Source organism: Cnephaeus nilssonii, assembly GCF_951640355.1.
Source record: "Cnephaeus nilssonii genome assembly, chromosome: 13".
In the NCBI taxonomy this organism is placed as follows: Eukaryota; Metazoa; Chordata; class Mammalia; order Chiroptera; family Vespertilionidae; genus Cnephaeus; species Cnephaeus nilssonii.
This window is the reverse complement of record NC_137084.1, coordinates 38,854,925-38,870,809: the sequence shown is the minus strand read 5'-3', so window position 1 is coordinate 38,870,809 and position 15,885 is coordinate 38,854,925. Positions and strand designations below refer to the sequence as shown.

The following is a 15,885-nucleotide window of genomic DNA, read 5'->3' as shown; positions in this document are numbered from 1 at the left end:
TTATCTCAGTGAAAATTTGGTCCTGAAAGTTAGATTGCAGTGGATTGAGGAGGTATAATTGGTAAAGTATAGAAAACTCTGAAGTTTGTGAAGATGAAGGGGATGTTGAGTAAATGGTACACTTATAAGACTAAAGTAGACTTGGAAATTTAAATGTTAATGAGAATTTACAGGACAGGGAGAAGTTGAAGACAGAGAAGAGAGATCATTAATGGATTAAGTCACTTAATAATGGATCTTGATGGGATTCAGATCACAGGTGGAGGGATCAGCTATATCAGAGGGGAGGGAGCCCCCTTCCTTTGTTACAGGAAAGAAGAAGAAAAAGGCCCCTACACAGTGATATCTGTAAATTTCTAGGTAGGAAGTTGAGGGTGTTGTGTTCTATACCTCATTTTCCCTCACTTACCATAGTTTGTATGTCTTGGAGAAATTTCAGTGTTCCTTTGAAGTGTCCTCATATTTATTCCTTTTGCTTCTTTTAAAAAAATTACTGTGAAACCTGGTTTGATTAGGTCCTAGTCTGTAATCCAGAATATTTCTGCAGTGAAGTTAAAACAAAAATCAAACCAAACCATCACTACCACCACCCCCCCACACAAGAAAAAAAAAAAAAACACCCAGCTGATAATTCAACAATTACTGTAGGATAGAATCCTAACTTTCTGTATAATTTTGAGGTAATTCACCTTCTGTTTAAGAAGTAAAGTCTCCCTTTGCTATGTTTTTTTATTTCCCCACCCAACTTTTCTAACCTCATTGGCGAGCATAGAGGGAGGTATTATGAAGACTGGCAAGGGAGGCGGTTTAGAGAAAGATCTTTGTGAAGTTCTGGTGGTACCACTTACTAGCTCTGTCTCTTGAGGCAATCACTGCAAAGGAGATGAGAAACTTGAAGATATGGGTTAAGTCAGTGGTCGGCAAACTCATTCGTCAACAGAGCCAAATATCAACAGTACAACAATTGAAATTTCTTTTGAGAGCCAAATTTTTTAAACTTAAACTTCTTCTAACGCCTCTTCTTCAAAATAGACTCGCCCAGGCCGTGGTATTTTGTGGAAGAGCCACACTCAAGGGGCCAAAGAGCCGCATGTGGCTCGCGCGCCGCAGTTTGCTGACCACTGGTTTAAGTGATTAACTGGAGCACCCATGCTGAATACAAAATTGAATAAGGTTCTTAAGATGGCTGCTAAGTAAGAGGAAAACACAGGGATCAAAAGACTTACGATTTGATAGTGGAACTGTCCCAGTGGGAGTGAGGGCATGAAACTGCTCAGTAAACTGGAAGATATTAGCAGAGAACGGGCTATGGGACTTTGGAGTTTAATAGTTTGAGTAATTGTTGCTGATACAGTCTGGAGTGATAGCTTCAGAGTGAAATGCTGGAGTGAAATAAGGTCAGGGGAGTTAAGGTTAAGGATGTGAAATACTAATGTTTTGGGTGGGCTAATTGTGAAGGGGAGTGGAAGGGAAAGGAGCTTGTGAGCTAGGAACACAGACCCTCAGTGACTGCATATCAGTTCATGACCAGATTTGACAGGACAAGAAGAGGTAGATGGTGGCATATTCCAGTTGCATGTGCTTCAGGAGTAATGATGTCTTTGGTTGGGGTACAATAACAATGCTTTATAGGCTGAGTTATACACGTTGGGTGTTGGTGGGAGAGAGAAGGGATGAGGAAAGTTGCAAATACTTAGTAGGATCCTGTTTGGTGCCAGGTGATACATGCACTCTACCTGATTTAATTTGTACCACATACCTCTGAGGTTGCCTCTGATATCAACACTTTGCAGAGTAGTTAACTGAGGCTCAGAGACATGAATTGTCTTTATTTCTTACTTCTTATATGTGGTGGGATTGGGAGTAACTCTTGGGAAGGTGAAAGAAATATGTAATGATCTGTATTAGAGGAATGTTTTCACGATAGAAAATCCCAACACATTTTTGTTGAATTAATATATATTTTATAGGTATTTTATTTTCTAATCTCTTCCATAGGTCCCATTTATTTCATTTTCCTCTACTGAACATTGACCCACAGACAAGATGACAGATTCTTCGTTGTCTTCCTTCTTTTCTGATTTTGGGCTGCTACTGTACTTGGAGGAGTTAAACAAAAATGAATTAAGTAAATTCAAGTCATTCCTAAAGAATGAGACCACAGGACCCGGGAACTGCCTGATACCCTGGACTGAAGTGAAGAAGGCCAATCGGGAGGATCTGGCTAAGTTGATGCACAAGCATTATCCAGGGGAGCAAGCCTGGGATGTGGCTCTGAAAATCTTTGGCAAGATGAACCTGAAGGATCTGTGTGAGAGAGCAAAAGCTGAGATAAGTTGTGAGTGATGCTAGGGACATACCTGGGGGGAGGGAGAAGGAAGTGCTTCCTGGAAGCTACTGGGATGATTCTATGAAAGGGATTTGGGGATTAAACTATTCAGTGGTTCACAAACTCATTGGAGGCCACATATATTGGGAACTTGTTGGATCATTTGAGAAACAACAAAGAGGCAGGAAAGTTTTGAGAACTGTTACAGCCTGGCCCATTAATTAGGGGTAATTAATCCATTTGGTAGCAGTTAGCATGATTAAAGCAACTGAATAATAAGAGTTATCCCATCTAGTATACCTTTGCCTAAACTACAGATAAGCTCATATGTTAGCCTAAATTTTAAGGAATCTCAAATATGGCTTAAAATCTTTGCTGAAATATGAGGACTGGGCAAAAAAAATTATTAAGGCACATAAGCCAAGTTAGTATTTTTAGTCATTCCCAAGTATGATATATTGTAGACGTCTAAAATTCCTTACTCACGCCCTAGCTAGTTTGGCTCAGTGGATAGAACGTTGGCCTGCAGACTGAAGGGTCCCAGTTTTGATTCCGGCCAAGGGCACATGCCTGGGTTGTGGGCTTGATCCCCAGTGGAGGGCATGCTGGAGGGCATGGTGGAGGCAGCCAATCAATGATTCTCTCTCATCATTGATGTTTCTCTCTCTCTCTCCCTTCCTCTCTGAAATCAATAAAGAAATATATTTAAAAAAATAAAAAATTAATAAAATTCCTTACTCACATATCCTTTGAGCCTCACCATATCCATGTGAGGTCAGTACAGATAAGGACACTGAGGCTTAGGCTAGACCGCTTGCCCTGTTACAGGCTGGGGGCATGGCAAGAGGTCTCCTACTTCATCACTCTTCCCTCAGGTAAACTGGTGCAGTCTGGGGCTCTGTTGGCTCTAGTTTCTTAAACCTGGATGGTCATGGAATTGGACTACTGAGGAAAATTCTGGCCATTACCCAAGCTCTCCTTGTTTTTGGTAATCTTGTGATCCTGTTGGAACCTGTTGTAGGGACAGCCCAGACCATGGAACCAGAGGACACCATGGCTGGAGAGGCGCAAGGTGACCAGGAGGCAGTTCTGTGTAAGTAGATAGGTTTTTGTTAGATTTGGGAGGAGGTTGAGCTTTGAAAGCATTGATGGGGTCTGTGAAGGCACTTTTGTTCAACTCTTGCTAACTTCTAATTCCTACCTGTTCACTGATTATCATTCCAAGAGTCAACAAAACTGGCTTTCTGGCCAAAGTCAGAATCAGGGCCATGTTGATTCAGGGCCTTAAGAGAATGGTATTTGGGAATGCCCAATCAAAGGTGGAAGTCTAATAAACAAAGGTATGTTCATGTTTGTGTGTTATGGGCTAAGAGTCTCTGAGTTGGCAGGGACTATTTAGCCTGTCACGTGTATTCCCTTCCTTTAGAAGTGATGCTGTAATTAAGTTTCCACAGTATTGATTGACTGGTCCACATAAAGTGTAATTTCTAGTTCAATCCCATTTCCCCTACTTTGTTTTGAATTCTGTTTACTTGAATTTCAGTTTATGTAAACGGAATTACAGTACAAAGAAAACTTGAGCAGGTGAGAAAGCTTTTATTCATAACTCAGCCATGCTGGTTTCTAAGAGGCCACACTATTCCATTCAAGAAGTAATTGAGGCCCTGGTCAGGTATCTAAGTGGTTAGAGTGTCATCCCAATATGCCAAGGTTGTGGGTTCAATCCCTGGTCGGTACACATACAAGATGCAACCAATGAAAGCATGAGTAAGTGGAATAACAAATCAATGTTTCTCTTTCTCTCTCTCCCTTCCTCTGCCTCCCTAAAAAAAAAATCAATAAATAACATTTAAAAAAGAGAAATAATTGAGAACCTACTTCATTTTAAGGACTAATAAATAAAAATTGCTGATTTCTTTAAATGATCTTGAGATGACTTCCTGCTTTGACCTTAATTTCTGATTCAATATAAGGACATCTGTTTTTATGGTATAAGTTTAAGAAACCAGGTTTTTATTTCCATAGAAATTTACTGTCAGAAAATTTGGAAGACAGATAAAAGTAAACAAAAATTAAAAATCATCCTTATAATCTCAATTTTCTTTTTAAGTACCGTACTGAACTAGATATTATACCATAAAGAATACCTATATTCTAATACCATAACTTTTCTTGGAGGAGAATTAAGCATAATTTAATGTGATATTAAGTATGTTAGATATTTGTATGGTTTTGTGTGTGTGTGTGTGTGTGTGTGTGTGTTATTGATTTCAGAGAGGAAGGGAGAGGGAGAGAGAGATAGAAACATCAGTGGTGAAAGAGAGTCATTGATTAGCAGCCTTCTGCACACCCCCCTACTGGGGATTGAGCCTGAAACCCGGCCATGTGCTCTTGACCAGAATCAAACCTGGGACCCTTCAGTCCGCAGGCCGATGCTCTATCCACTGAGCCAAACCATCTAGAGCAAGTATGTTAGATATTTGTACCGAATGCCCTAGTAGAACAGAGAAAACAATTACAGTCCTGTATCCAAGAGGAATTGGTTCCAGGACCCCCTTCAGGCACCAAAATTTATGGATGCTCAAGTCACTTATATAAAACTAGAGGCCCATTGCATGAAAATTCATGCACTGGACGGGGGGTCCCTCAGCCCAGCTTGCCCCCTCTCACAGTCTGGGAGCCCTCAGGGGCAGGAGGCAACCCTGTGATCAGGGGAAGGTGGCACCCCCATCATACCTCTGCTGCTGCACTGCTGGCAGCACAAGCCTCGGCCAGCCCTGGTTACCTGAGCCTCGGGCGGCCCTGGGTGGCTGAGCAGCTGCCATCTGAGGCTTGCCTGCACCTCAGCCCGGCCCTGGGCAGCTGTGGGGCTGAGGGAACTGGGGGACTCCGGAGGCAGGTGCGCTGATGGGGCTGAGAGGACTGGGCACCACCATCTTGTAGCTGTGGCCACCGCCATCTTTGAGGGTGTGACAGTCAATTAGCATATTCCCGCCTTATTGGCTGTGGGCGCCACCATCTTTGTGACAGTGTGAGGGTCAATTAGCATATTCTCTCTTTATTAGATAGGATAGCATAGAACAGTCAGACCACCCCATCCACAGATTCCGACCACACATCAAAATAGTATTTTCAATCTGTGGTTGGTTGACTCTCTGGATACAAAACCCAGGGATTTGGAGGGCCAGCTGTGTATTTATTGAAAAAAAATCCATGTATAAATGGACCCGTGCAGTTCAAACCTCTGTTGTTCAATGGTCAACCGTGTTTACTTTAAAAAATTAAATAATTACAGCATGTGATATGTGCTATGAATGAAAAATATACTGTGTTTTGAGAATGTGTGAAAGAGAGACCTATCCTAGCATTACAGTTCAGAGAAGGCTTTCCTCCTGAGAGAGTGACATTTAATTGAGATCTAAAGATGGAATCGGGCTTAACTAGGTAAAGATGAAACTATATTTTCATTCTATTTGGACATCTGGGAATTTTTTTCTTTTGTTTGTATAATTATGTTAACCAGTGTCACCCCAATAAATTCAATAATAAATAAATAAAACGAAATGAAAAAATATTCTTTAGGGTATGTTTCCATGTTCATTTCTATTAATTTCTTACCTGTATAAAGTGGATTATTTTGATCTATAGCTTCAGATTTGTAGCTTCAGTTCCTCTCTGGCTATTATTGTTAATTGTTACCTATTTACCTTTTTATAAAAAAAAAGAATTGATTTCTCAGAGAAAGAGGAAGGGGGCGAGAGAGAGAGAGAGAGAGAGAGAGAGAGAGAGAGAGAGAGAGAGAGAGAAGAAAGAGAAAAGAGTGAAACATCAATGGGTTGCCTTCTGCAAGTCCCCTACTGGGGATCCATCCTGCAACCTGGGCATGTACCCTGACTGGGAATCAAACCAGCAACCTTTCTGTGCACGGGACAATACCTAGCTAACTGAACCACACCTGCCAGGGCACCTGTGTTCCTTTTTAATCTGGATATAACTGTTCTACACATATATCATCTTTTTTTTCCTCTATGGAGGAAAAGTATTAAGAGAAAATATTTCTAGAACAGATTTAATTTTTATTTTCCATCACAAATTTATTTTTACGCATTGCCAGTTCTATTTTTTTTCAGTTTCTGATGTATGTTTTAAATCTACAGGAATATTCTTTATTTTGTTTGTATTTTTTTCTTAGTTAAACCAGCTGATTTTTTATTTCAGCCTATATCTCTTCCTGTTCCGAAGTCCAGGTCCAGTATTCTTACACATCATAGAATTTGTTTTGATCATGTATATCTTGGTTTTGTTCTTGATCCATTCTGATTCAGGTGATGGAACAAAATATAGGATTCAAATACAGGAAAAGTTTTCCTTTGTGCCGGATGAGAAGTGTTGGCTTGGAGAACCTAAAGATTTCCATCATGAGATTGCTGAGGAAGGTAGAGAACTGCTAGAACATTTGTTTGATGTGGATGTCAACACCGGTGAGCAGCCACAGACAGTGGTGCTGCAAGGGGCTGCTGGAGTCGGGAAAACCACCCTGGTGAGAAAGGCCATGTTAGATTGGGCTCAGGGCACTCTCTATCAGGAGAAATTTACCTATATTTTTTATCTCAATGCGAGAGAAATTAACCAGTGGAAAGAAAGAAGCTTTGTTGAAATGATATCAACGGACTGGCCCAGCACAGAAGGCCCCATTGAAAATATTATGTCCCAGCCAAGTAGTCTCCTTTTTATTATTGACAGTTTTGATGAGCTGAACTTTGCCTTTGAGGAACCCGAGTTTATGCTGTGCGAAGACTGGACCCAGGTACACCCCGTGTCCTTCCTCATGAGTAGTTTGCTGAGGAGAGTGATGCTGCCTGAGTCTTTCTTATTGGTGACAACTAGGCTCACAACTTATGAGAAGCTAAAGCTCTTGCTGAAGAATCAGCGTTCCGTAGAGCTACTCGGTATGTCAGAAGATGCAAGAGAGGAATATGTTTATGGGTTTTTTGAAGACAAGAAGTGGGCCTTGCTAGTATTGAGTTTACTGAGAAACAATGAGATGCTTTTTAGCATGTGCAATGTCCCCCTAGTGTGCTGGGTCATTTGTAATAGTCTGGAGCAGCAAATGGAGAAGGGTGGTGACATCGCATTGACCTGCAAATCCACCACGGCTCTGTTTACCTGCTATATCTCCAGCTTGTTCACACAGGTCAATGGAAGAAGTCCCGAACAAGCCCAGCTGAGGAATTTGTGCCACTTGGCTGCCAAAGGAGTATGGACTATGACACACGTGTTTTACAGGGCAAATTTCCGAAAGCATGAATTAACGAAATCTGATGTCTCTAGTTTCCTGGACATGAATATTCTTCAGAAGGACACAGATTATGAAAACTGCTATGAGTTCACCCACCTACACATTCAGGAGTTTTTTGCAGCTATGTTCTATATGTTGGCAGACAGCTCGAAACTCGGGAACCATTCCTCTCAGTCTTTTGCAGACTTGAAGCTGTTACTTGAAAGCACCAATTGTGAACACCCCCATTTGACGCAGATGAAATGCTTTCTGTTTGGACTTTTGAATGAAGACCGAGTAAAACAACTGGAGGAAACTCTTAACTGTAACATGTCATTGGAGATAAAAGGGAAGATACTTCAGGGGATGGAAATATTAGGAAACAGTGACTCTTTCATCCAGCTGGGATGTCTGGAGTTGTTTCACTGTCTGTATGAGACTCAAGATGAAGCATTTATAATCCAGGCAATGAGATATTTCCAAAAGGTTGTCATTAATATTTGCGAGAAATTCCATTTGCTTGTGTCTTCATTCTGCCTTAAGCATTGCCAGTGCTTACGGACCATTAAACTGTCTGTAACTGTGGTATTTGAGAAGATGGTAAAATCAAGCTTCCCAGTTGAAACTTGGTAAGTGTCTTAGGTCAGTTCCCTGGAAGTGCCCTGTAGGGGAGTGAAGGAAGTCTATTTTGTCAGGGGTAGGGGAGGAGTTGTTTAGCTGAGGTCCCAGAGCCTGGAAAAATGTTCAGAGTTGTCTCACCTTGAGAAATGGAGGCCAGGCACTGAAGCCCCTATTGAACAGCCACGGATCTTGGTAAAGAATAGGCAGAAACTTGCCTGAAGTGGCTCTCTTCACTTGAGGGTAATCCCAAGAGAGGACCTTGGCTGAGAGCTGTCAACTGTGAACACTCCCAACAACTAGGGAATGGGTGCCTCAGTCCTGAAGGATGTGGCACTTACATCCACTATTCTACTTCTATTAACTTGTAAAAGCAATGCCCTCCAGAAGAATAGGGACCAGGAATTTCGTCCTGGACCAAGTGTACGTAGGTCATCTCTCTGGGCTATGCTCCACTGTACTCTACTGACCTAGCTCACCTTCCTCATTGCCTACACACAGATCGGCCTTTGTATGAAAGGTCTAAGCTCTTTAACACTTAACTGGATGGAGTCAGATGCAGGTAAGAAATAGTAGGTGCTGAATGAGTGTTTTGAAAGACTAAATGAACCTTCAGCATTTTTTGCTTATTATTAGAGGCCTGGTGCACAAAATTCGTGCACTGGGGTGGGGTGAGGGTCCCTCAGCCCGGTCTGTGCCCTATCGCAGTCCGGGACCCCTTGGGGGATATCCGACTGCCTGCTCCCCATGCGGGCCTAAGCCGGCAGTCAGACATCCCTCTCACAGTCCAGGACCCCTCGCTCCTTACCACCCACCTCTTGCTGCTCCTTACTGCTCGGCTCCCTGCTCCTTAGGGCTACCTTGGTGGCAAGAGAGGCTCCTACCACCACTGCTGCGTTTGCCAGCTGTGAGTCCAGCTTCTGGCTGAGTGGTGCTCCCCCTATGGAAGCGCACTGACCACCAGGAAGCAGCTCCTGTGTTGAGCATCTGCCCCATGGTGGTCAGTGTGCATCATAGTTACCAGTTGTTCTGCTGTTTGGTCAATTTGCATACTAGGCTTTTATTACATAGGATTATTATAGCCTCTCTCCTTCCTGAAGTTGCCTTTTCTGACTCTACCCATCTAAGTATGAGGGAAGAGTTGAACTATGGGATTAGTTCTAGATTTAACTAAAATTAATTGAGGGCTTACTATGTGGTATATAGAGTGTACAGGATATTGAACATATCCAATTACAGGCTGGTCAAAACCACATTTCAATTTATTTTTAAGATTATAAAACTGAGATTCAGGGAAGTTCACCTAAAAAGTAAGTGTATAATCATTGATTCAACCATCAAATAATAGCGAACATTTGCTTCACACATACCTGATAGTCTTCTAAGTCCCGACTCATTTAGTCTCCTAAAAATCCAAGTTCCTTTTTACTTATTAAAAAATGTATTTAAAAAACACCAAGTGGGTGTGTGTAACTTGAAAGAGGTCACATCTGATGATAAATCCTTGGTTTTCCAACTTTACCCAAGCTGTCTCATTGCTGTTGCATACAATTTCAGCATCCCTTTTATAAGAATACATTTCATTTCTCTCTGAACTGTGGGAGCAGGAATTGAAGGCTGGAATGCTATGACTCTCACTTTTCTGTCCTTGGGAAGTTGTAAGTAATCTCCTTCAGTCAGTTTTCTTGATTCTGATTTCATAGTTCTATTTACAGGAGACATGATTGAACCCAGGGCATTAGAATGTATATTAAGCCTAATCCTATATTATAAAGGCTAATATGCAAATTGCTGAACAGGCGAATGACTGGTTGCTATGACATGCACTGACCACCAGGGGACAGACACTCAATGCAGGAGCTGCTCCCTGGTGGTCAGTGTGCTCCCACAGGGGGAGCGCTGCTCAGCCAGAAGCTCTGAGCTGGGCTCATGACTGGCGAGTGTAGCGGTGGTGGCGGGAGCCTCTCCCACCTCCGCAGTAGTGCTAAGGATATCTGACTGATGACTTAGGTCCACTCGGACATCCTCCGAGGGCTCCTGGACTGTGAGAGGGTGCAGGTCGGGCTGAGGAACCCCACTCCCTGCCAGTGCATGAATTTTGTGCACTGGACCTCTAGTAATAAATATTAGGAAGGCATTCTGGCTACCATATAGCCAGTCTTCATGCTCCACTCCTCTCCCCTCCCCTCTGTTGTAGTGTTGTCTAATTCTAGAGTTGGTATTATTACTAAAATAAAAAAGGAGTCTGAGAACCCAGTGTTTTAAAAGGGACATTATGGGTGACTTCAGTCTCTGCTACAACCTAACTACACTGTAAACTTAAGAACAGGATTCCTATCTTGTTCACCATTTTATCCATAATATTTGTAACTAGAGGCCCGATGCATGAAGATTCATGCAAGAATGGGCCTTCCTTCCCCTGCCTGCCGGCACCGCCTTCACTCTGGCCAGAGCCACCTTTTTGCTCCGTCCCGGAGCTGCCTTTCCACTTTCCCATGCTGCCCAGAGGCCCGGAACGGCTGGGGCAGTGCAGAACACAAGCATCCTGCCCCTGGCTGCTCAGCACCTCCATATGCAAATTAACCCGCCATCTTTGTTGGGTTAATTTGCATACTCCTGATTGGCTGGTGTGTTTCGCAAAGGTATGGTCAATTTGCATCTTACTCTTTTATTAGTGTAGATAGTAAGCACATGCATGTTTTGAATGAATTTATTGCCTAGTTTTTGCAGATTTAAGACTTCAGGTGATGTAGAGGCCACCACTCTGCAATGTCACTCATTCCAATTTAAGTAAGGTATTGTGGGAACCAGTGTTTATTGAACAGTGAAGGGGATCAGAATGTGCCACTGCAACAGGTGCAGCTTTGGCATAAGGATGTTTTGAGCTGAAGGTGTTTGAGTCCCTAAAATCCCTTATCTGCCTAAAAGCAGAGCTTCCCAAAAGGACTTAACTGTCATAAACTCCCCCCAGGAGCAACATTTATCTCTTCTTGGAGACAGAAGTTGGCCCTACAACTAGACAGAACTTGTCATAATCTGTCATGTCTCCATCTAGTGTCCTAAGGGCCCACTTATCTTTCAGAAAAGTCATTTGTTTTTCCATAAGTACCCTTTCTCCCTTTGCCTTTCCCCTACTAACATAGGTATGTAGACCCCAAATTCTAACCGCCCCTTTGATTTACTTAGAATTTCTCCCCTGTGTATCTTTTATGCACATAAAATTTGTACGTTTTTCTCTTGTTAATAGGGATACCTATTACTGCTGGCAAGATCTTTGTTCTGTGCTTCATACAAATGAACACTTGAGAGAATTGGAACTATATCATAGCAACCTTAATGAACTGGCAAAGAAGATTTTTTATAAAGAACTAAGTCACCCAAAATGTAAACTACAAAAGCTGTTGTAAGTCTGACATGAGAAAACTTAATAGAGTTGTTCTAGTTTCTTTCTGTGCCCCACCTCCCACTCCTACTTAGGGGAGACCAACAGTGTAAAATACTCTTAAAACGTGAACAGTGGAAACCTCTGGGAACACGGAGGCATAACTAACCTGTTCTAGGAACTATTGCACAGAGAATGGTAACTGTTGACATGGGTTTTGGGGCTTGATTAGGAATTTTCTAGATGAGGAAGAATGCAAAGGTGTAAGGCATTCTAGGCAGGTCAACAAAGCATTTTCCAAGATAAGTTCTGGAACATCCTATGAAAACAATACCAAAAACAAGACAAAATTATTCCCTCACTTCAGAGACCTTTCTTGTACCACTTTCTATCATTCTTCTCACCCTGTTCAGTCCCACTTTCTAATCTCTATCTCTATTGATTAGCTTTTCTGTTCTTGGGAATCATTTAGGAAGATTTATAGAGTATATATGTTTGTTTGTTTTTTTAAATATATTTTATTGATTTTTTACAGAGAGGAAGGGAGAGGGATAGAGAGTTAGAAATATCAATGAGAGAGACATCCATCAGCTGCCTCCTGCACACCCCCCACTGGGGATGTGCCCACAACCAAGGTACACATCCTTGACCGGAATCGAACCTGGGACCTTTCAGTCCGCAGGCCAACGCTCTATCCACTGAGCAAAACCAGTTAGGGCGAGTATATATGTTTTGTGTTTATCTTTTGCTCAACAAAATGTGTTTCCATGTTGTTGCATGTTTTAGTAGTTTTCTTTTATCGCTGATTAGCATTTCATTGTATGATAGAATACAACTTGCTTATTCATTCTTTTGTGAATAGAACCTGAGGTTGTTTCCAATTTTTTGGCCATTATGAATAAGGCTGCTGCTATGAATATTTATCTGCACCTTTTATTTTTGTGACATATATTTTTATCTCTTGGGTTAATACCCAGGAATGGAACTGCTAGTTCATTGGAGGATATTTGGCTTTTTAAGAAATTGCCAGCCGAAACCGGTTTGGCTCAATGGATAGAGCGTCGGCCTGCGGACTGAAAGGTCCCAGGTTCGATTCCGGTCAGGGCATGTACCTTGGTTGCGGGCACATCCCCAGTAGGGGGTGTACAAGAGGCAGCTGGTCGATGTTTCTCTCTCATTGATGTTTCTGGTCGATGTTTCTCTCTCATTGATGTTTCTAACTCTCTATCCCTCTCTCTTCCTCACTGTAATAAATCAATAAAATATAAGGAAAAAAAAGAAATTGCCAGCCAGTTCTTCAGAGTCGTACCATTTCACAGTCCCACCAGCAACATGTGAAAGTCCCAGCTGTTCCTCATCCTTGCCAACATTTTCTATTGCAGTTTTTAGTTTATCTCATAATTTTATTCTAGATACTCTATCATTTTTTAAAAATATATTTTATTGATTGCAGAGAGGAAGGGAGAGGGAGAGAGAGATAGGAACATCAATGATGAGAGAGAATCATTGATTGGCTGCCTCCTGCATACCCCACACTGGGGATAGAGCTCGCAACCTGGGCATGTGCCCTTGACTGGAATCGAACCTGGGACCCTTCAATCCACAGGCCGACGCTCTATCCACTGAGCCAAACCAGCTAAGGTCATTTCTTTTTTTTACGTTTGCTTGTTTAATGTCTCCCTCTTGTCCATGGGCTCTCCTAGGAGCTGGAACTGATCCTTTTGTCTTCTGTGTTCAGTGCACTCAAGGCCTAATTTGTGCTCAGTAATATGTACTGAATGCTGAACAAATTATAGATTTTTTTTTTCCATTAGCACCAAAGATTTTTTTTTGGGGTGGGGTGGGTGAGAAGACAGGCTTCCCCTTAAATATTTTCCTTAGAACCTTGGTGTTTTTAGTGAGATCAGACCTTAGATTTCAAATAATTAGATTAGGTCTGGACTTGCATATAGATGTGGCAGGAAACTGCATATATGTTACTATGAAGGAGTTCTTAGAAGTCCTTTTTCCTCACCCCCAAATGTCTTCCCAGTTTGTCCCTTCACTGAATGTCACTAACCTAAATCCTATAATTGTTAATGCCATCTTTTGGGTTAGATAGTTTCCTCTTTTAGAATTCAAAAGTCCCTCGGGTTGAGGGTGGAGGGGAGTGACACACGTGTTTTACACCTTGGTGTGGCTTTACTTAAGTCCCATTTCCCTAACAAGTGAGGCTGTACTTTTCAATTTATGTTTAATGAGTGCTTTAGGCACTTTTATTAGATGATGGTGGTTAGTGCTCAAATGGGTAAATGCTTTATTTTCTTGTGCTTGGCTGGAAGGGATGTGAAAGTAATGGGTAAGTAGAGGGCAGAAGGGAGGGCAGGTGGTATTATGAAGAGAGGTTTTGAACAGTCAGCAGTGTGAACCTGTTGGGCATGTGGGGCCCGCAGAGGCACTACAGAAGGATTAGATATAGCTAACAGAGACCAAGTTAGGAGATTGGAAATCGGAAGAAAAATAGGGGATTTAGTGTTCTTCTTATTTTGCTTTGGGCTGTCCATGAGATGGTAGGGCATATTTTGCAAGGATGTTTTGCTAATGATACACATTAAAAAGTTGATATTGACAGTGAACTCACCTCAGGATATTTAAAGGATTAAATATTATGAATTAATACTGTAATTGCAGTGTTTGGAATAGTCCCAATATTTTTGGATAGCCATTCCTGGGGTTAAGGGTTCAAAAACTCCTCTTTCTTTTTCCTGATATTACCTTCCTTTCTTTCAAGTTCAAATAAAGTTGAGAGTATCAGTTGTCAGGATATCATGGACATCTAAGTTGTAACCCAGTTGTTTTTCTAAGCAGCAAGTGAAACTTGGATTTATGACCTGACCTGGAACATGAGAAACCCAGAGTAGGATAAGAGGTGGCAGGAATATTTAGATAATATTCAAGATTTGGGCTTGAAAAGACAAAAGAGATGATTTTGTAATCCCTCCTGCATATTTTTCTTTTGAAGGTTGAGATTTTTTTCTTTCGCTGATGGTTGCCAGAATTTCGCCAGTTGTTTGACTCACAACCAGAATCTGCTGCATCTCGACCTGAAAGGAAGTGATATAGGGGATGGTGGAGTGAAGTCATTATGTGAAGCCTTGAGACACCCAGACTGCAAACTGCAGAATCTGAGGTAAGTCGTGATTTTTTTGGTATTACAATTGAGTATTGTATCCGTCCAGAAAGAGCCTTCCAGCCTGGAATTGCTGTTCATGGGACTAGGTTACATCTACTTTCATGATATGGAAAGGGGGGATCAGTAGATTCAGGCTGATTTCCTCCAGGTAGGACTTCTAACTCCTCCCATCCCCCAACTGAAGACCCCTCATTGTTCAGTCACCTAAATCTAAAAAATAAGCACACACACAAAAAGCAGATCCAGAATATATAAGATTTAATTTTTTTCATATTTAAATGCAAGCATGTGTTTATTCCTTGTATTTTTGAATGCTCAGAAAAGAATGCACTAATGGTAGCTGGGGGCAGTACTGGGGCAGGCTCAGTTTTACTTAATTTTTGATAGTGAATCGCCCTCACCTTATAATTGCAACTCACTGATCAATATAGAAAATTGAGGAAGAACAGTGTAGCAACTGCTCTCTCACTGTCACCCACTATTGATCCTAATGGTGGGCCTGATTTTCTTTCTCTATGAAAGTGAGGGGTCTAGCAGTCATACTTGGTCTGCACATTGTGTGGCAGGTTTCAAGAAAGATCTCATTTTCCACTGAAAGATATTAAATTCAGTTTATGGCAAGTAAAACCAAAAAAACAAACAGAAGCAAAATAACAAATCATTGTATTAAGTTTTACCTTAGAGGTTTTTGTAATCCCTGGATTCATTTGGGGTTGGGGGGTAGGAATGAACCTTGATACATGAAAGGCCAACGTAGGTCTGTATTTGTGGGAAACAAATGATAACTTGTGTATAGAAAACAAGTAAAATTTGCCACAAGACCTTCTTTTTTGACAATGGGCATATGAATTCTGTTACTATTGGGAATTTATTTTTAGGTTTTACTATTTTACAGGATGAAATTCTCTCATAGCATGTCTGAAAATTTGTTGCATCATTATTGAACGTGTTGACTTTAGTTGTCAGCAGGACAGGTTAGGGTATTGGTTTTACCATCTAGGAAGTAGTTCTAGTACATTTTGAAGAATTTTCTATAACCTGTAGCCTCTGGTTCTGGAACTCAAATGAGAAGTAGGTCATTGGTGTCTCTTTCTAAAAGTAAAACA

The 15,885-nt window shown here is 41.5% G+C and overlaps 1 protein-coding gene across 1 annotated transcript in view; it reads left to right on the top strand.

Annotated features, from left to right (window-relative positions):
• Positions 1 to 2,046: 2,046 nt before the first annotated feature.
• NLRP14 (NLR family pyrin domain containing 14) overlaps positions 2,047 to 15,885 on the top strand; it is a gene marked incomplete at both ends in the record, with an annotated part of 29,376 nt that continues 15,537 nt past the window's right edge. The window contains 6 exon segments of the mRNA XM_079787546.1: positions 2,047 to 2,338; positions 3,351 to 3,422; positions 6,655 to 8,236; positions 8,238 to 8,240; positions 11,473 to 11,628; positions 14,609 to 14,776. Of these exon segments, the coding sequence (XP_079643672.1) occupies positions 2,047 to 2,338; positions 3,351 to 3,422; positions 6,655 to 8,236; positions 8,238 to 8,240; positions 11,473 to 11,628; positions 14,609 to 14,776 (2,273 nt within the window).